This window comes from Nansenia antarctica (assembly GCF_963989245.1).
Source record: "Nansenia antarctica genome assembly, chromosome: 1".
NCBI lineage: Eukaryota > Metazoa > Chordata > Actinopteri > Argentiniformes > Microstomatidae > Nansenia > Nansenia antarctica.
Window position 1 is genome coordinate 28,252,818 of NC_137674.1, and position 21,185 is coordinate 28,274,002.

Genomic DNA, 21,185 nt, shown 5'->3' on the forward strand with positions numbered 1-21,185 from the left:
AATCGGCCTGTTTGCTGAAACTATGGAATTAGACGGTTAGAGCCTGAGTTGTTTTGTTGTTGTGCAGAGATACTTAAGAAAAATATTGAGGCGTCACACTCGGTGGGGTTAAAGTAATAATCATCAAAAAGAGATTAATAAAAGTTAATCTTTTTGCTGTTGTGTGTCAGTCTGGAACACCTCGAATTAGTGAAGGCGAAAAGCAGGACACAGGTAGAGGACAGACCTGAAGGAGACCCAGAAGTGAGACATTAGTAGTACAAAACACTGGCTGTGTTTGAGGCTGCAGGTTTTTGTTTTAAAAGCGACAAATAAAACGCTAAATTGCTACCTATACATTTTTTTACATGGAAAATAAATCTGATTTGATCCCATAGTTTTTCCTCATTGGTAATGGCTAGACTAAGGTTACACTCTAGGGAACAGGGTGGCTGGCGGGGGGGAGGTTAACATTAACGTAAGCGCTATACTTCCCTGAGTGTGTAAGCAGTTTACTTAATATGTTGGCATAACCGCTACTCCCAGATGACCTACTACGCTCAATAAGCGCAGGCCACTTCTTCAGGGCCGAATAAATAGCTCAGCCCGTCAGGACAACATCTGATATGTGAAAAAAGGCTGATGTCAGCATTGGGCACAATCAAAAGGACGCCAGTTAAACGTTGTGTAGAAGTGAATGGGTCGTATAACGGTGTGTTGCATCATTACTGCCACATTCCTCCTGCTCTATAAACCTCCGTCTAACGAATGTGCGGCGCTCGTCGACGCGTAAAATGCTAAAATGACGTGTGACGCCCAGGTGGGCCCTAGAGCGGCGGCGGTGGACCAGAGACGATACCTCTGTGACGTGAGACAGACTTCAGAGAAGTGAGACACTCCAGAAGCCGTCAGGTGTGTGTGTGAGCAGCTAGCTCCGGTCACCCCTCAAACTCTACCTCCTCTACTACCACAGGTGCCTGGCAGTGCGGTTAGCGCTCGACCCTACACGTGTTGCAGCTCCCTACACTTCGGGTTCTCTAGAGAGGTTCTGTGAGTGTCAGCGACAGCAGGACAACAGGAGAGTGGTCAGACAGAGGCAGACGGACAGCAGCGGTGGTGGGACTGACTGACGGCGGGTGAAGAGTGACAGCAGAGTCTGTCCAGCAACACAGGTGAGCAGAATCTGTCCAGCAACACAGGTGAGAGGGGGGGACGGGTCGGCTCGTGCACAGGTTCCAGTTAGGCAGTGTGTGTTACTGAGTGTGTGTGTTTGCTTGGGTGCGTGTCTGTGTGTATGTTATTGAGTTTGTGTGTGTGTGTGTGTGTGTGTGCATGTTACTGTGTGTGTGTGTGTGTGTGTGCGCAGGCACGTCAGTGTAAGTGTTTGGTGGCCAGACACCAGTTTTAATTGTGTTAGTCCGTGAACCAGACCAAGGTAGTACATTCATTAAACTTGGTTAAAAACACAAGACAAAAAATATCAGCAAGTTAGTAAAATTCTTACTAAGAATGTTTTATTAAAATAAATGCCAAGGGGTTAATAAGAAAATTAACAGCATACACCATGAAAACTAAATGCAAGCATGTAAAAATACTTATGACAAGGAAACTAATAAAGTCGCTAATGAGTTAAACAAGCTAGGAAAAACAAAATATAACTCTAGGAAAGGCAACACCTCCCCACAAGAGACAAGGTTTAAAGATGGGGGTGTGGGGACAGAGGGAGAGAGGAGAGGGAGTAGTTAAAAAAAAAAAAGTTGCAGTGGGCTTCATCGAAACAAAAGAGGAGTCAGAAAAATGATTTTGAATATACATATAAAATGAGATTAGAAAAATACATTATAAACCTGTAACAATGGCTGTAAATTACATTATCATACATGAAGGAGGCGGGTCAGAGAGAATACGGTATATCAACCATACACCTGATGGACTTGTTCGCCTGGTACAATGACACAGCTTGTTGTAACATTGCAAGAGGGGATTTCTTAATACTGTCAAATGCTGAATTGTCATGTCTCGCTCCACATTAATATTGCATTTCTTTTTATAAAATAGGTCGAGTTCATAACACTGAAAAACAAAATAAATTGACCTTTTTCTGTGTAACAACAATGTAGAGGAGAAAGTAAATACTATATCAGACTGCCAAGGAGGCCAAGATGTTTAACTCTTATTTAAATAATACCTTGAGTTTCATTTTAATTTCAAATTCGTTTTTTTCCTTTTTTCCTTGGAAGAGATGAACCCCAACTGTTTCAATAAGTGAAAACTGTTTTGGCTGTGAGGGTTTGTCAGGAGTTTAAGCCAAAAGAAGAAAGCTCTTTTTTTTTCTTTCTCCGGCATAGTTCTCCATCCAGCTGCATGTTGATTCATCCAGGCCTGGCACGGCTACACGTGGCACAGACGTCTGACTATCATCAGGAGCCCGGTCCCCAAGGGGACGCAACTGACTTCCACCAACCATGATTACTGCATCTTAACAGGCAACCGGAGCCTTTCAACCAGATCCAAATGAGCTCAGAACTACATCAGACAAAATGGCTCCCCGGGCTAAAGAAGTCACATGTTTTAACACTACAGTTTGGCTGCTCTGCCCCGCTGTAGAGGGAGAGAGAGCAGAGCGTTGGCGGGGAGGAGGAGGAGGAGGAGGAGAGGTTTGCAGTTTGCAGCTGTTGAAACACAGGGGTATGTTTCTCCTAAACGGTCAACGCCCCTTAATCAAGTTTTTAAATCTGATTCTCTCAATTCAGTTTATTCCTCATGTTTAAAAGCCCTGGCAGACTTCCTATTTTGGCGGCTGGCAGTTTGTTCTGGGTGGAGTCATCGTCACAGTAACCAGGAAATCAAAGAAGACAACAATAGTGGATATAATCATCGAAAAATCACCAAAACACTGAAAAAACTAAGAAAGAAAAAAATAAAAACTTGTTCAGATGGCATAAGAGTATTTATAAAGGGATCACAAATAAAAACAAAACAAAAAAACAATAAAAAAAAACAAAAACCTCAACTTAAGTCTTGGGAGAAGGGATCATGGCACATAGTCAGTTGGTCAGACGACTGCTATTCCTTTTGCATAGAATAACTTCAGTAGCTCCGCGACACCAAGGAGCTACGCGGCTCCCCACGGCAGCCGCCGCGCGCCGCGACCTCTCTAGTTGGTGCTGGATATTATTAACAGAACGTTAACGCTCGGAAAACAGAAACGACCATCAATAAGGCACTTTTTCTATCGTTTTTCCTCTCTGAATGTCTCTCTCCCTCGCTCCCAACACTTCCCAGGTATGACTGTTTTGGTCTTTATTTTCCTAGCCAATAATATCCAAAGTAACACAGCATCTCCGTCAACCACCTTTTTATCGTTTTTTCATTTTTTTCCTCTTCTGTCTAACTAGTTTAAACTTTTTTTCATTTTTTGTATTTTTGTAACTGCAAGTTAAGTATAAAAAAGCTAAAATTGCCAAAAATATATATTTTCTTCTCCAGCACCCTGTAAAAGTATCTAATTTTTGATCTCCTCTGTATTTTTTTATATGCAATGACAGGTATCTACATTTGTATATATTTATATATATAACAGGTATGTGTATATATATATATATATATTTATATATATATATATATATAACAGGTATGTATAAAGCAATTTGAACAGGCAGGCATGGCTTTCAAATCCTATATATTTTTTTGTTTCTTGAGAAAGTTTTAAAGAAAGGGTTCTGGGTTCGGTTCTGGGCTCGGGTTCTAACTTCATGGGGAGTTGGCATGAGACACACTGTGGATGCAACAATGTAGGGAACTTATCCATTGTGTGTCGAGGGGGTCAAATAGATCCAACTGCGAGGGGGTCAAATAGACCCAACTGATGTCCTCAACTGAAAAGGGGGCGGGTACAATTATGACGACCCCCTGATGACTTAAGGTCTGTCCAAATTAGAAAATTCAAAAAGGACAAAAAAAGAAAAGAAAAAGAAAATCATGATAAGAAGCAACAGCCACACTTTCAGACAATTGGCCAAATGCTGAAACGCAAAAAATGAAAATGCATTTTCTTTTGGCAGGGGCGGCGTGGCTACAACAACCAAAACATTGCAAGAAATATCAGAAGGCAAAATCAAACGAAGAAAACTAAATTATATATGTATGTACAACACTTCACTATGAGGGGACCCCCCCCACCCCCCTGCCCTCCCTCCCTCCCCACCACTAAACTGAAGCATCATTAGTGTTAATCGCCTGTGTTTGTCTCTTCATAGGGAAACTAGAGCATCATGGGAGAACAATCTTCACCAACGTTTAGCTATCCATTTTTCAGTTAATGCAGAAACTCCGTCACACCCTTTCAAACTACACCCAGAGAGGCGCTGCAGTTACACACATACTTAGATAAGATAATATTTCAACTGGAAACCCTTTGGCTAAATACGCACACATAATACTTTTTTTGTTTGTTTGTCTTTTAGATCACAGCTCGCTTGATTCATCGACATCTCTAAACACGTCAGGCACTGTTGACTGGACATGGTGTGGGAGGGGCGTGGTTAAAGGTCAGTAGCTAGCAGGCTAAATATATCCACTGTCCCCTAAACCCTCACCACATCCTACTTTCATTATAGTATTCAAAACATCTCATCCTCACTTCCTCCCCCCCCCATCCCGCCCCCCCCTTCAGGGGTGCTTTAGCCGCCTTTTTAGCTCTTCCCACCTGCTTAGGTTTGGCTAATCCTTCAAAAACAGAGCTAATTAGGAAAATGTGGATTAACGAGAAAAAATCAAGTGGGGGGAAAAAATAAAATAAAACACAAACAAAAGAAATAATACAACAACAAAAAAAGAGAGAGAGAAACAGAACACAAACAGAAATCATATTAAGCTCCATTTGCAACCAATTCAGCCATGCTTTTATAAACAGCCAGCCATGGGGGGTCACACCCAGAATGTGTCAGCACAACATCACCGTGGTAACAGGACGCGGAAACATGACAGAAATTAACAAGTCGGTTGTGAGTGTAGTTCTCTTTCCTTCTATGTCTTTTTCTTTCCCACAAGTGGGTGTGGAATGGGAGCAGGGAGGGGGGAGTTACGGAAAGGAGAGGACTTGGCAAAAAACACATCGGAGATGACGTCATATTTGGGGGAGAGATGACGTCATGTTTGAGGAGAGAGATGACATCGTGTTTGGGAGAGATGACATCATGTTTGGGGAGAGATGACATCATGTTTGGGAGAGATGACATCATGTTTGGGGAGAGATGACATCATGTTTGGGGAGAGATGACGTCATGTTTGGGGGAGAGATGACATCATGTTTGGGAGAGATGACATCATGTTTGGGGAGAGATGTCATGTTTGGGAGAGAGATGACGTCGTGTTTGGGAGGGAGTTTCCGTTCTTGTCTAGTGTGTGTGTGTGTTGTGGGGGGGGGGGGGGGTATTTATTGCTATATAATTCAGTGCAGATTCATGAGTAACAACACAAAACATCCACCCACTGTGATTCATGAAGAAAAAGAAACAGAAAGAATGAGACTTTAACTCAATGGAACAGAAAAACAAAAGGTTGATAAAAAAAATGAAAATCACTCAACGTGTTGCAGTTGTAGTAGTAGTTGTTGTTGTTGTTGTTGTAGTAGTTGGGCTGTCGTTGTGTCTCAATGAGATTCTGTGTTTTTTTTTTTAATGTTTGTCCAAAACATGTTAGGCTAACTGAACGGGCAGGCACCTCTCTCTCTGCGTTCAGAGAGGCTAGCAAAAAGGCAATTACCAGTTAACTGATCAGCAGGCAGGCTTGGGGCGGCTCATCATTGGGTGAAGAGTTCAGAGGTCAGAAGGTCATGTGTTAGTTGCCGGTGGCGGCTAGGTGGTTAGAAACAAAAAACAAAACAAACAGAAAAAAAAGATAGAAAGGATATTAGTCAGCAGGAAGAGACCGGAATGACATCATTTTAACAATAAAATGAATGCAATCTCTCATCCCCCCATCTAGGTACCCCGCAAGAGACAGATACCCCCAGATCATCTAAGTACCCCGCAAGAGACAGATACCCCCAGATCATCTAAGTACCCCGCAAGAGACAGAACCCCCCAGATCATCTAGGTACCCCGCCAGGAGACAGACCCCCCCCCCCCGAGATCATAGTTAAGCATCGCCATGACCCCCACCACTAAGCCCCCCAAAACCTGAACCAAACTGTTGTTTAACCAAAGCGCTACATTGACCCCAGGGACCCACACACAGAAGCAGAGAGGTCAAACACAACAGATGGACGAACGGAAAAATAAATAAATAAATAAATTAAATAACTAGTATGTTTTAGTTTCTGTCGAGGTTGAAATGCAAGTTACGAACGGACAGGTGTGATTAGTGGTGAGGGGGTGAGACGGGTGAGACGGGTGACTACAGGGAAGCAGTGGAAGCTGCGACGCAAATCAACAGATGAACCGATGCTTCACGATTCCTTTTTCTTTATCAGTATATTTATTTACAGGAGCCATAAATACATTTGTTATAAAACTGTTCAGATATAAAAATGACAGTACCTTGTGTACAACCGAGATACAAAAAATGTTTGCAACGTAATTTCTTTTATATTTTATTTCAATACTTAAAAATCCAACGGAGAGAACGTAAACTACCGTAGATTTAATAAGTATGATGTCCGTCTCAACATATAGAAATATATATATATATATATATGTATATATATATATATATATAAAAATAACAAAACCAAAACATCAAAACATATTAAAAAAGAGGAAAAAACGTTGTGGCAACATGTCTACTGCTGCAGTTCTGACTAACACTTCCTGGTTGGTGTTTAGAGTTCCTGTCTGATGAGCAGGCAGTTTAAACATGTGTACATGTATGTACGGGAACACGTCTGACCTATTTTAGCTTCTAATCTCCCCTCGGAGGAATGTGAATGTGCCTTTTTGCACTTCTTGTCCGTCACGACTAAGGGTCACAGTCCTGTAATCCAGACCAACTAACATTGCTGTCGCCTGAGCCTTGACACAGACCTGACGTGCGTACTGTAAACAAGGATGTGCACAGACCACGGGCGGCCATTTAACTGGCACGCTGCCGCGTGGGGTAGGAAGGTGGTGGAAACTCAAAAATAAACAACAACAAAACACATAAACGAGCTAGAAATCCCAACTATTAATCATACTATTCATAATAATCATAATAATAATACTAGTAGTGGAGCAATGATACAGGTACAGTTCAACAGTCATAGTAAAGTATCTAAACTGACCTCTGTCTGCGGTCACAATCCTTTGGTAAGGATGGACACGAGAATCATGCCGCCTCACTTTAGAAGCCATTGCACCTAGACCAGGTTCACAAGGTTAGACACCGTTCACTTTAGGAGGGAAAACACATACAGTAATCATCACAGTCACATTATAGCCACACGCACACTCACCTCACTCACTCACAGACACACACACACTCACACACTCACAGACACACAGACACACTCACACACTCACAGACACTCAGACACACACATACACATACACATACACATACACATACACATACACATACACATACACTATATTATATACTGTAGCTTATACAATACATATGGTAATATACATGTAATATACATATAGACAGGATAGACATTATAGAAAATGCAGGGTAAAAATAATACATCTTTTTTTCTAACGTGATATATCTATAAATGCATAACAGTTCCACAGTACTAGCAGTGTTACATAGAGGACTCTGTGAGGCTGGCGGGCAGACAGGCAGGCAGACGGGTGGGGGGACAGGGGACTAGGCTGTCTACAAAAATCATCCTCTTCTCTCCTCTGGGGAGCGGAAGGCTGGATGGAGAGAAATGTGTCTCTTATTTTTTTTGAAAGGTGGGGAAAATCCGATACAGCTCTGTTGGTAATTGAATAGTGCTGGAGACCACCTGGCACTCGCGCTTCCCTCTCTATCTCCCCTCTCTTTCTTTCTTTCTCTCTCCCTCTCTCGCTCGCTCTGTCAATCTGCTCTCTGGCAGTGACAGTCACTTTCCTACTAATATTTGTCACAAATGGTTTTTCTGGCGGACGCTCCGTGTCCACCTCCATACAGGCTGTGTGTGTGTGTGTGTGTGTGTTTCTCTATACGGTTGACTGTGTGTGTGTGTGTCTCTATACAGAGGGAACGCTGTGATCTGCCAGACTAGGAGTGGAAGTGGGAAGTGTGATAGGGTAAAGCTTTCATGTAACGGCAAAGTCGAAATGAAAAAATGAAACAAAAATACGAAAAAATAATATATTGTTTGTCAAAACGCAAAGCGGGAGCCGCCCCGAGGTAACAGAACAATACAGTTTTAGCTCTCAGGGGTCACTCAGGGGTCACAGCTCTGCTGCTTTTATGTGGAAACATCAATATTTTAGGTTTAGCCATGTTTAGTCTTTGGGGCCGGGGGGAGGAGCGGTGGCTGGTGGCTGGAGGCTGGGGACGTCAGGGCAGCAAAGCCAGAAAGGAACCATATCTCTCTCGTGTTCTTTACGGAGGAGAGAGTCTTTAAAGAGATTTGTGTCTGAAAGCCTTCCTGGACATCGGGCTGGGCACCGACTCAAAACACAAACTTTGTCCCTCGCTGCAGAAAACTAAGAACCAACATGGTGGCACCTTTATTACAGGGGGGGGGGCCTAGAACGCTCGCTCGCTGGCTCTCTCTCTCTCTCTCTCTCTCTCTCTGAAGAACAGCATGATGGTTCTCTCTCCCAGGGTGATGGTTCTCTCTCCCAGGGTCGGCTGGGGACAACACCCGCCTACGTCCCGCTCTGCCACACCAGCTGTCCTGGAGTTAGCGGCTGAGCTAGGCTAGGCTAACACTAACAGCCAAACAAGTGTGTGTGTGTGTGTGTACGGCAGAGAGTCACACCGAGCGTGTGTAGCTGAAGGGCTCGATCGATACGGCCAGTAAATAAAAGGCAGTAAGCTGCCGTGCCCTCCGACGGGGAGAGAGAGGAAATCCACTAGCGAGCGTCATAAACGACGACTACCGCAGGCACCTCACACACACACACACACACACACACACACAGGTCAGCCAAACCCACCGAATCACCGTGGACGCCTGGGGGCACATGGAACAGAACCGGACCTCCACAGGCCTTATTAACACTAGAACAGCCGTGCCTATTTTACCTACTAGTAGAGCCGCCTTGGGGGTCAAATAGACCCTCCTTTTTAGAATGTAAATCTGCTATTTACACACAGAGATCAATAGAGGGTGCTTCCTTGTTTTTTAGCCTGCCTCCTACACAGAAAAACTGCAAAACAGCTTTATACTAGCTTATCCTGAAGTGATTTTGAAAATGTAAGGATACTGGGTGGTAGAACGCACATATCTAGGAAAAGTCATGAAAGGAGGGACCTGAAATTTGATAGTGTTTTTTACTCACAGGGGTCTCTTCTAGTGTTAAAGCGGCGGAGCGCGCCAAAAAAAAACCCTCTGTTAATGGTGAAACGGTATGTTCATGTTGTGGATGCCTCTAGGGCGGAGGGGTTGCTTGGCGGGCGTAGCAACACCGTACTGACACCACAGCACCGATAGGACGGCGGGGCGGACACGTTAACGGCGGCGGCTCGTTGGGAGTGAAGAGACGAGAGTTCAGGAGGGTAACGCTAAGATGCTAAGGGGGGGGGAAACAGGAAGACTGGAAGACTGGAGGAATTTAATGAACATTCCCAGCGGGAAGACGGGGGACGTGGTACCGGAGCGGGGCCGGGAGAGGAGAGGGGAGGAGAGGAGAGGAGTGGGGAGGAGAGGAGAGGAGAGGAGTGGGGAGGAGAGGAGAGGAGTGGGGAGGAGAGGAGAGGAGTGGGGAGGAGAGGAGAGGAGTGAGGAGGAGAGGAGAGGAGAGGAGAGGAGCAGAGAGGAGTCAGAGGTTCAAAAGATGCTGAAATCCCCTGAGGGGCTCCGATGGCAGACTGTATGTGCCTCTGGGCATCTCATGAAAGGGCTGGAGTACGGGTGTGTGTATGGGTGTGTGTGTGTGTGTGTGTGCGCGCGCACCAGCATGTCCCTGTTAGAGCTGGTGTGTGTGTGAGTGTGTGTGAGTGTGTGTCTTCAGAGACCAGGCTCCTGCTCTTACTCTGTTGCCCTAGCGTGTGAATATAACTCTGCTACAGAACAAGAAGGAAAAAAACCTTCTATCTAACCTATCTGGTGAGGGAAAGGAACAAAAAAAAGAATAATACAAAAATAATTATAATAATAATATTTACAATAAAAAAATATCGGGATAAAAAAACAAACAAAAAAACCACAGCCCTTGCCCCCCCCCCCTCCCCGCCACATCACGTGACCCTGCCGATCATCATCATTCAGACACAATAATAAAAACGTAAACAAACAAATCCACCAACCAACCAACCCCCTTGAGTGTGTGGTGTATCGTTCTCAGCTGGACACAACATATTTACCTTTCAACAAGTCCTGACCGTGGCTCATCGAAGCCGCGTCCAAAACCCCCGGGTAAAACAAGCTGCCCTCATGTCCGTGGGGGTTAAACGGGGCGCCGCCCATGCCCCAGGGTCTCTTACCTAGAACCCCTGCGTGCTCTATGGGGTACTCCAGCAGGGAGGTGGGCGCCAGGGCGTACGGGTAGTCGTACGGGGTGGTGTAGATGATGCCGCCGTCGGCCGAGGGGGGCACCAGGCTGGGGGCGCCGTTGGGCATCATGGCGGCCATCTGCTGGGGCCGGAGGAGGTTCATGATGGGCGTCCCCGGCGTGGGGGGGCGCATGCACGGCGGCTGGGCCATCATCTGACCGTTGGGTGCCTGGATCAGACGCTGACCCTGAGCGGCGGCAGCCGCCGCTGCAAGAGAGAACGCAAGGGAGGCTGCCGTAAACGACAAGAGAAGAAGAAGAAAAGAGAGAGAGAGAGAGAGGGGGAGAGAGAGAGAGAGAGAGACAGATAGAAAGAGAGAGAGAAATACAAGTGGTGGAGGAGAGATGTGGTGGTGGTGTCGGTGATCACAATCACATGTGGAGGAGAAGTTGAGAGTTGAAATATAAAAGCAGGAAAAGGGAGCGAGGAGGGGAGAAGGAGGAGGAGGAGGGGGGGGGAAGGAGAAGGAGGGGGTGGGGAGAAGGAGAGGAGGAGGGGTGGGGGGTGGGAAGAAGGGCGAAAAAAAAGGAAAATTAGTCCATGCAATGATCACGGAAGTGAACCACAAAAGCCACAATCTGCAGCAAAAAAACAAGAAAAGAACCAAAAAACACCCAAAACCCCAAATGAAACAAAACACGCTGCAATCACCCCAACACACAGACCATAGTAAAGCATACCAATCACCATGACAACTACGCGTTAACGTGCTAACCGCGGGCGGCACAGGTGATCAGACACAGTTAACACAACCCAACACAAACAGCCCATCGCCATGGAGAGGAGAGACAAGATGGAGGGACGGTCCTGACGAGGCTGAGAGACTAGGTCAATCTGGACAGCGGGATTACGTTCATCTAGAGAACGGGACTGGGACTGTCCAGAGAGCCTTGTATAAAGACAATCGTTAAAACTAGACGCCATATTATTGACACAGTTATATTATATTCATGGGTATTTGGACTCTAGCTGTATTCTCTGGCAGTTCAGTTGGCTGACTGTAGTTTAAAGTTGCATGAACTGCTATTGATCATGTGAACACGACACCACAATGCTTATTGGTTGAAACGTCACTGGCTAAACTCTGCGGTGCTGGGTTTGTCTGAGAGGTGTCTCTCTCTCTCTGTGTCTCTCCCTCTCTGTCTCTCCCTCTTCCTCACTCTTTCTCTCCTCTGCCATTTAGACCATTTGGGTTGGGGGGGCGACACAAAATGAAATCAATAAAACAGATTTTCCACATGGTTTTGCAGCGAGAGCTTGTCTCTCACAGAGCTTGTCTCTCACAGAGCCGGTCTCTCACAGAGCCGGTCTCTCACAGAGCACCTCTCTCACAGAGCACCTCTCTCACAGAGCATCTCTCTCACAGAGCATCTCTCTCACAGAGCACCTCTCTCACAGAGCACCTCTCTCACAGAGCATCTCTCTCACAGAGCACCTCTCTCACAGAGCACCTCTCTCACAGAGCACCTCTCTCACAGAGCACCTCTCTCACAGAGCAGGTCTCTCACAGAGCATCTCTCTCACAGAGCACCTCTCTCACAGAGATGCACTGCTGGATCATTGGTCTAATCTCTAGCACTTTGAGATTTCTTTATGTAAAGTGCATTACAAATAAAATATATTATTATTATTATAATGATATGTAGCCGTGGGGCCGCAGTGTGGCGACAGGCCAATTCACACTAAAGTACTAACCATACAGCCAAGACGGCCGACAGCAATCACACTCTAGCAGATGTAATCACACACTAGTAGATGTGGAATTTAGTTGACTGTCGATTACGTTATTTCATAATTTTCTTCATATAACAATTTTAACCACATTTCCAAGCCATGGGTTCTAGACGAATTAAACAAAAGCAGGCAAAAATAATAAAAAAATAAACATTGATTATCATCATTAGAGATATAAATAATTATTCAGTAATGATAATAAGGCAAACAACAACAACAACAACAACAACAACAACAACAACAATAATCATAAGCAGCCACCAAAGGAACAAAGAGGAGGAGCCTTGGACACTTCTACAGAAACACAGTGATGTGATTGGACAACAGAACAGTGGTTGAGGCGTGGTGGTCTAGGGCTGGGTTGCACCAACATGGATTACATTAATCCTGGTTTAGACTTCATCTGGGGTTAGTAAATCTAGGTTTAAACTGGTTTATAATGAATCAGAGTCATGTTGCACATCTTAATTTTAACCCTGGATTAATTAAACCAGTTTAAACAACGATTAAACTAGGATTAGTTTATTTTCAGTGTCCGCCATGATGGATTCAGACGAAATGAAGAAGCTTTAAGGACACACCTAACAACACCTAATGTAGCATTGCTACATTTTATAATTGAATCATTATTTATTTTCTTATTATTGTTATTATTATTTACTGCATAATACACTGTTAACAAGTAATACAGTATAACAGCACTGGGACCTTTAACTATATGTATCACTCCGCCACACAGATGTTCTACTAAATGTAGTTAATTAGACTACATGTTTGTGTTCAGGTTACTAGGCAACAGTCCATTTGAAGTTCAGTTGCGGAACTATTTTTTGTTTATTTTTATGATTAAATAAACAAACAAATCATAATCTGTTGTCGCTTATTACCGTTAACTAATACATCGCGCTTGTAGAACTGTTGTATAAAAGCAATATCACACTCGAGGTCGTGCTGTTATACTGAATATACTGAATACTGAATATTCGGTACTCGGCCTGCGGCCTCGTACCTACGACCGAATCACAGCCGTGCTGATATTCAGTATAACACACTCCCTCTCGTGTGATATTGCTTAAATAATGTTAGCAGGTTATAATAATTTCTGTCACTCCAAGTATCACTGCCCAAATGCATGAATGAATTGCAGTAATCAAGTAATGACAAAATGTAATTTAGACAAAAAATTAGACTACTGTGTAGTACACCTCTCAGGTGTTTATAATGGAATGTTCTATTAAATCCGTTGTTTCCTAGGTGACTGACCCTCAAAACAATCAGAGTGAAGGTGTGGTCACTGTGCATACAGCTGGAAGTAGCCGTCTAATGGGGTACTATGTCTGGTTACTATGTGTTGTGTTTCTATAGCTGAGCCTATGGTTGTGCTGGAGCCAGTGAGGCCAGATGATAAGTGCAGGGAAGCAGCAGCCTGAGAGACGTCCTGCTGACAAGCCTGCAGAGCCTCCCTCTCACCAGGAGACTATTGACCTTGAGAAGGAAGATGGATTCTGTGCTTGTACTCTGTCACTCATGATAATTAAACTGAATCTGAATTCATTCGTGAGAAGTAAAAATGTTTATTTCAAAATGGAAGTCCCTTCAGATTAGTTCCTCCCTGTATGGATGAGAGAATAAGAAGAAGCATGTTTGTTATTAAGTTAAGTTATTAAGGATGGGTATTAAAGTATCAATCAACATGTAATACTAGGAGCTGGAGAAGTGGTGGCACAGCAGAGCTCCTCTCACTTCTATGCTTGATAGCTGGTCCAACCTTCCCATTGAGATATATGACATCATATGTAGATATATTACTCTTTTGTAAATCTATACCGCTGGGAAAACTCTACTATTGTTTTAGAATTCAATTGGGTTTAACCTGTCTTGTCTTGTCTTCTGGCGAAGATATGCAGCCATGTTGTCAATAAAACTGAAATAGTCCTAACATAAACCTCCTCCAGGGGTGGTTTAAATATAGCAGCTAATCCATTTTTAGACTAGGTTTAAAATGACTGGTGCAACAGACTTGAATATAATCTGGGTTTGAATGGAAATTAAACTGAGATTGCCAAACTTTTAGATTCAACCAGGATTAATTGTAAACGACATATTTGGTGCAACAGGATTAGTAGATGAACCCTAATTTAATCCAGTTTAAACCACGTTGGTGCAACCCGGCACAAGTCATGCATACACGAGCGTAGTGATTCTGCAGTGAAGACAGGCCCCCGAGATTACAGCAAACTGGGGAATGCATCCGCATGGGAGGGGTGGGAGAGAGGGAGGGAGGTGGGGGGGGGGTGAGGTGAAGGGAGGTTATGCTGTGCTACTTGGATACAGGTGGTTGTGGAGGTAGGCACTAGGCAGGGGGTTTCATGTTGGACACTTGAGAGAAAATGGCGTCTATAAGAGAGACTGGTTAAACATACAGTATGAATGCTACACACAGTAGAGGGGTGTTCTAGAACACCACACCCAGTAGAGGAGTGTTCTAGAACACCACACACAGTAGAGGAGTGTTCTAGAACGCCACACAGTAGAGGAGTGTTCTAGAACGCCACACACAGTAGAGGAGTGTTCTAGAACGCCACACACAGTAGGAGTGTTCTAGAACACCACACACAGTAGGAGTGTTCTAGAACGCCACACACAGTAGGAGTGTTCTAGAACACCACACACAGTAGAGGAGTGTTCTAGAACACCACACACAGTAGAGGGGTGTTCTAGAACACCACACACAGTAGAGGAGTGTTCTAGAACGCCACACACAGTAGGAGTGTTCTAGAACGCCACACACAGTAGGAGTGTTCTAGAACGCCACACACAGTAGAGGAGTGTTCTAGAACACCACACAGTAGAGGAGTGTTCTAGAACACCACACCCAGTAGAGGAGTGTTCTAGAACACCACACCCAGTAGAGGAGTGTTCGAGAACACCACACACAGTAGAGGAGTGTTCGAGAACACCACACACAGTAAAGGCGTGTTCTAGAACGCCACACACAGTAGAGGAGTGTTCTAGAACACCAGTGTTCTAAATGTAAACATTAGTTACATTAAACATTAGCAGTACAGGTATTAGCTTGTGTTGCTTTCGTCACTGTGGACTACTATCTACTGTAATATCAGGACATAAACACATGTAAACACATTGCTAAATGATTGTTAGCTCTCTGGAGTCGTTGTGTGTGTGTGTGTGTGTGTTGTAGATGCTTACGTGTCTTGATGTTGGTGTCTCTGTATGTCCCGTTGAGAATCGCCAACTCCATAAGCTGCATCTTCTTCAGGTTATCTTCTCCTTCCGCCTGTCAACAACAACAACAACAACAACAACAGTCAGTAAACAGGTCAACACAGTCAGTCAGTAAACAAGTCAACAGAGTCCAATAGTCAGTTAACAAGTCAGTCAGAAAAGCCAATCGATGTTGTTGATCGTGTACTTGTGACCTTTGGACCATAAAACCAACCGTCCGTTCGAGTAGTTTGAAAACCAACGTCAACATCATCGTGTCACAGTTGCAGATGGGGACAGAGATTCACTCCGTTCTTCACAAGCACAATGTAGCGTCACGTGGCTAACCGCTAAGCTAGGACGCTAAGCTAGGACGCTAAGCTAGGACGCTAAGCTAGGACGCTAAGCTAGGACGCTAAGCTAGGACGCTAAGCTAGGACGCTAAGCTAGGACGCTAAGCTAGGACGCTAAGCTAGGACGCTAAGCTAGGACGCTAAGCTAGGACGCTAAGCTAGGACGCTAAGCTAGGACGCTAAGCTAGGACGCTAAGCTAGGACGCTAAGCTAGGACGCTGTTATGTAGAGACCACTGACAGGGACCACTGACACAGACAGACCACAGGCTACAGACAGACCACAGACAGGCTACAGACAGACCACAGACAGAGGCTTCAGGCAGTCAAACAGCAGCCTCCGCCACATCTGAGGATAATTACAGTAATTTGGTTTTGTTCCCTCGCGCACAATCAAATGCGCAATAACTGCTCAGCTAATGTCAGTCCTGTCAATTAATGTTGGGAGACATAAATACATAAGCACGCCACTGTCATTACCGCCAAATTAGGGAACTGAAATTATTCATGGAACGCAATTAAGTTAGGCAACCCCCCTCCTCCCGCTAACACACACACACTCTCCCACCCTCCACTCCCCAATTTTCTCTGAAGCTAGGATGCACTCTATAACCATGACAACGCAAATGCCCTGTGATGATTCTCCATATAGTACATCATAATCACAGTGGAACCTGTGTGGTTGTGATGTAACCACACACACACACACACGCACAGAAACACACAGAGAAACACACACACACACACACAGAGAGAAACACACAGAGAAACAAACACACACACACACACAGAGAGATACACAGAGACACACACACACACACACACAGCTTCAGCAGACTTCCTGTGTTGTCGTTACAAGGTAGTGTTTTGGCGTGGCGCCGCTCTGCAGCCCTCCTTCAGCAGGACGAGGCTGTTATCGCCGTGGCGACGGAGCGGAGGACAGATCCAGACCCCCGGGGGTCTCTGTTCAATATGGCCGCACAGCGACATCGCCACGGTAACTCACGACTCTGGAGACACTTACTGCTCTGCTCAACCAGGCGGTGGAGGAATGGAGGGAGAGAGAGAAAGAGAGTGGAGGACGAAAAGAGAGAGAGAGCGAGGGGGTGGTGGAGGAGGGAGAGAGAGGGGATGAGGAGGGAGAAAGAGAGGGGAGTAGAGGAGGGAGAGAAAGAGGAGGAGTGTAGAAGGAAGGGAGAGAGAACGGAGGGGAGTGGAGGGGGGAGAGAGCGAGAGACAGGGTGGAGTGGAGGAAGGAGGCTCAAAGTTAAGCCCTCCCTGGAGACTCCTTTCAAGGCAGAGAGAGAGAGAAAGAGAGAGAGAGGTGGGAGAGGGAGAGAGGGTGAGAGACGGAGGGAATGAAAACAAGAGTAGCAGCAAAGTTGAGAGAGACAGAGAGAGAGGCGGTGTCTGGTCTCTGCTGACCAACTACAGCGGTTTGTGTGCGTCTTCTCTCAGAGAGATCGAGGTTACGCTAGTCGACTAATGTACTCTCTCCCTCACACTGCTAACACTTAATGAGGCAAGCGACTTCTCTCTCTCCCTGTCTCTCTCTCTCTTTCTTCCCTCGTTCCGTCAGCTTTAACCCGGGCGTCGTCGTCGTCGAACGAAGAGTATCAGAGTGAAGTCGGTAAAGACGCACACTTAACCCATTCAGCGCCGAGGGCGAATTAAGTCGCCCAAACTGTCGACATCGTCGAGCAAAGTCGAGGGTGACTTTTATTCAACGAAAATGCCTAAAATTACGACGCTTCATTTCGTAGCCAATCAAAGCATTGTTGCTAGGGAGATACCACATTCAACACACTCACCAGGAGTGTTCCTGAACTCTTTGGCAGTTGGTGGGTTAACTTGCTAGCGTCGCGCTGCACATTAGCAGACCCGCACAGGCGTTTTAACCCTAACAAACAGAGTGGTTTGCTGCATATATGAGTGAGCTGTGACATTTAAAAATAAGCTCTCGAACACTGTGACGAACACTCACACACTCACGATAATTACATCGCTCTGTTTTTGTTTTTGTGCGTCAAGTCTTTCTTTGTTCCCTCCGTGGCCTCAGCTGAGCGCCCTCCTCCTCCTCTCATCAACGGCGTTCTTCAGAAGTGCGTCCCTCCTTTCCATCTCTACTCAGACAACAGAAGGAGACCAGAGCAGCGGGTGTGTGAGTAAGATTCCTCAGTGTTCCTACAGACCTGCTTTGATTCTGACACACACACACACACACACACACACACACACCTCTGATTTCATCTTTAAGGGCTTCGGGCCTTCCTATTCAGCCTCCTCCAGCCTCCCTCAGCTTCCTATTCAGCCTCCTATTCAGCCTCCCCCAGCCTCCTCCAATCAGAGGTGTGAGAGGCCACTCCAGGCTCCTCCCCGCGGCGGAGCTAGCAGACCTAGCTAATGAACCACACTCTGAGAGAACAGCCAATCACGGACCACCCCTCTGCTCCACGGACCTTCAATCACGCTTAATTGGCATCCATGACGACCCACATACGGGGGGGGAGGGAGAGAGAGAGAGAGAGAGAGAGAGAGAGAGAGAGAGAGAGAGAGAGAGAGAGAGAGAGAGAGAGGCCAGCTGAGGACCTTTTACCTCAGGTCTCTAAGGGTTGCCAATAACGTTTGGTTGCGGAAGAGCGCACACCTTTATCTACTCCTTCTATTACCCTGGGTCCCCCCCCCCCCCTCCCTCCATCCCCTCCCCCTCCCTCCCTCCATCCCTGACAAATTAAATCAAACTGCGACCTCCACGACCTTCTAAACAGCCTTTCCAGAAGTCGGGGAGATTTTTGTAAATGATTCTTAGGATCCAGACAGTTGTTTTCTTTTCTTTCCTCTTTCCTCTCTTTTTCTGTCTCTTTCCTTTTTTCCCGGTTTCTCTGTCTCACTCGTTCCCAATAGTGTGTGAGTCAGTCTGGAGCAGAGCCAACGCTGATGTTGTTAGACAAAAACCAAAAGACACAAAAGAAACACCAGACAAAGTCACTCAGAGGTCACATGTGTTTCTGTTGTGGTTTTGGTTACAACACAACATAAATCAAGATTACTCTCTCTTTCTCTGCTATGATGACATAAAATATGACCCTGGTTTTGAAAGGTGAGTCAGAGAGCAAGTCAGCCTCTTAACCCCTCCACCTCCTTCTCTCCTCCTCCCTTCCCTCCACCTCCTTCTCTCCTCCTCCCTTGCCTCCACCTCCTTCTCTCCTCCTCCCTTGCCTCCACCTCCTTCTCTCCTCCTCCCTTGCCTCCACCTCCTTCTCTCCTCCTCCCTTCCCTCCACCTCCTTCTCTCCTCCTCCCTTCCCTCCACCTCCTTCTCTCCTCCTCCCTTCCCTCCACCTCCTTCTCTCCTCCTCCCTTCCCTCCATCTCCTTCTCTCCTCCCTTCCCTCCACCTCCTTCTCTCCTCCTCCCTTGCCTCCACCTCCTTCTCTCCTCCTCCCTCCCCTCCACCTCCTTCTCTCCTCCTCCCTCCACCTCCCTCCACCTCCTTCTCTCCTCCTCCCTCCACCTCCTTCTCTCCTCCCTCCACCTCCCTCCACCTCCTTCTCTCCTCCTCCCTCCCCTCCACCTCCTTCTCTCCTCCTCCCTCCACCTCCCTCCACCTCCTTCTCTCCTCCCCCCTCCACCTCCACCTCCTTCTCTACTCCTCCCTTCCCCGATCGTCTGATTGCTCCCCTCTATCCAACACAAAGGATAGTGTATGTGTTTGTGTGTATGTGTGTGTGTGTGGGGGGGGGGGGGTTGTTGTGGAGGGGGGAGGGGTGTGTGTGGAGGGGGGAGGGGTGTGTGTGGAGGGGGGAGGGGTGTGTGTGGAGGCGGGAGTGGTGTGTGTGGAGGGGGGAGGGTGATATGTGTGTGTGTGTGTGTGTGTGGGGGGGGGGGGGGGGGGGGGTTGGGGAGCGTGAGATTGACTCACAGTTGGCTGTCTCCCCAGCACACCTGACGCTCCCTAGCAACACTAACCTGTTAGACCCAGCTAGGAGGGAGGGAGGGGGGAGGGGGAGGGGAGAGAGAGGAGGCGGTGAGTAATTTCCAGTTGGAGAGCTGCCTCGTCCTTGAAGAGTTGAGGCTGTGAGGCTGGGGGGGCTGGTGGGCTCAATACTGCAACACTGGGATATGAGAGTAGAGGGGGGGGGGGGGAGACGGCTGTGGATGATGGATGTGCAGGGTGGGGGGGGTTAAACAGGCTCCTGGGATGGGGGGAGCTCACCTCTAGAGGCACAGAGCTGGGAGAGGAGAGGAGCTAAATAGAGGGCAGCAGAGGGAGATTGTGTGTGTGTGTGTGTGAGGGAGTGTGTGTGTGTGTGTGTGTGTGTGTGAGAGAGAGGGATTGTTGGTTGTGTGTGTGTGTGTGTGTGTGTGTGAGGGAGTGTTAAACTCTGCGTGCCCCCTCCAGAATGCTGCTGACACAGCTCTATCGCCAGCAACACTACAGACATCCTAACTGGGCCACAACTGCCCCCCCCCCTCTCACTCTCTCACTGCACCCGCCACCTCTCCCCCTCCCCCATTTCCTTGCCCCCCCCCCTTCTGAATAAATAACCAGGCAGGGCCAGTGTTGGTTGAGACCTGCTGTGTGGTCTGTCTTTCTGTCTGTATATCTGTCTATCTATCTATTTATCCATCTATCCATAGGTAGGCAGCACTAGGACTGGGAGTGTGAGTGTGTGTGTGTGAGGGGAACACGCCGTTCCTTTGATGTCCTCTGGCATCACACTCCTGGAGACACTAATCAAACATTCACTGGGCTGTGTGTGTGTGTGTGTGTGTGTGTGTGCACGCGCCTGGAGGCATATGCTAATGTTTGTTGGTTTCTTTGTGTTTGAAGGTATGTGTTAGTGTGTGTGTGTGTGCGTGTCTCGGCTGGCATGTGTTAATGTGTGTGTGCTGTTAATGTGTGTGTGTGAGGGGGAGGGGTGTGGAGGGGAAATCTTCTCCGTCGGATAAGGAACGGAATCCCACCAGGAATGTCTACAGGATTACACACAGTGAAAGTTTCCCTTTACCGACAAAACACACACACACACAACACACACACACACACACACCCCTGTCTATCAGCGAAAGCCACTCAATAAACCTGCTCTATCCACAGGAATCAGATTCAATCAATGAACCTATTTGTGAACCAGCAGAGCGGTAAAAGCTATCAGAGAGAGAGAGGGAGGGAGGGAGGGAGGGAGGGAGAGGGGAGAGGAGGAGGGAGGGAGGAGAGGGGAGCGTCCCTCTGACTACCTGACAGCCCTACGGATG

The 21,185-nt window shown here is 46.6% G+C and overlaps 1 protein-coding gene across 1 annotated transcript in view; it reads right to left on the bottom strand.

Moving 5' to 3' along the window:
• Positions 1-5,708: 5,708 nt before the first annotated feature.
• The window catches only part of qkia (QKI, KH domain containing, RNA binding a), an 86,540-nt gene continuing 71,063 nt past the window's right edge, over positions 5,709-21,185 (bottom strand). Inside the window, exons 5-8 of the mRNA XM_080534789.1 lie at positions 15,562-15,649; positions 10,429-10,848; positions 7,244-7,318; positions 5,709-5,837 (exon numbers count right to left, since the gene is read on the bottom strand). Of these exons, the coding sequence (XP_080390915.1) occupies positions 5,821-5,837; positions 7,244-7,318; positions 10,429-10,848; positions 15,562-15,649 (600 nt within the window). The 3' untranslated portion in view covers positions 5,709-5,820. The remainder of the gene's footprint in view (positions 5,838-7,243; positions 7,319-10,428; positions 10,849-15,561; positions 15,650-21,185) is intronic.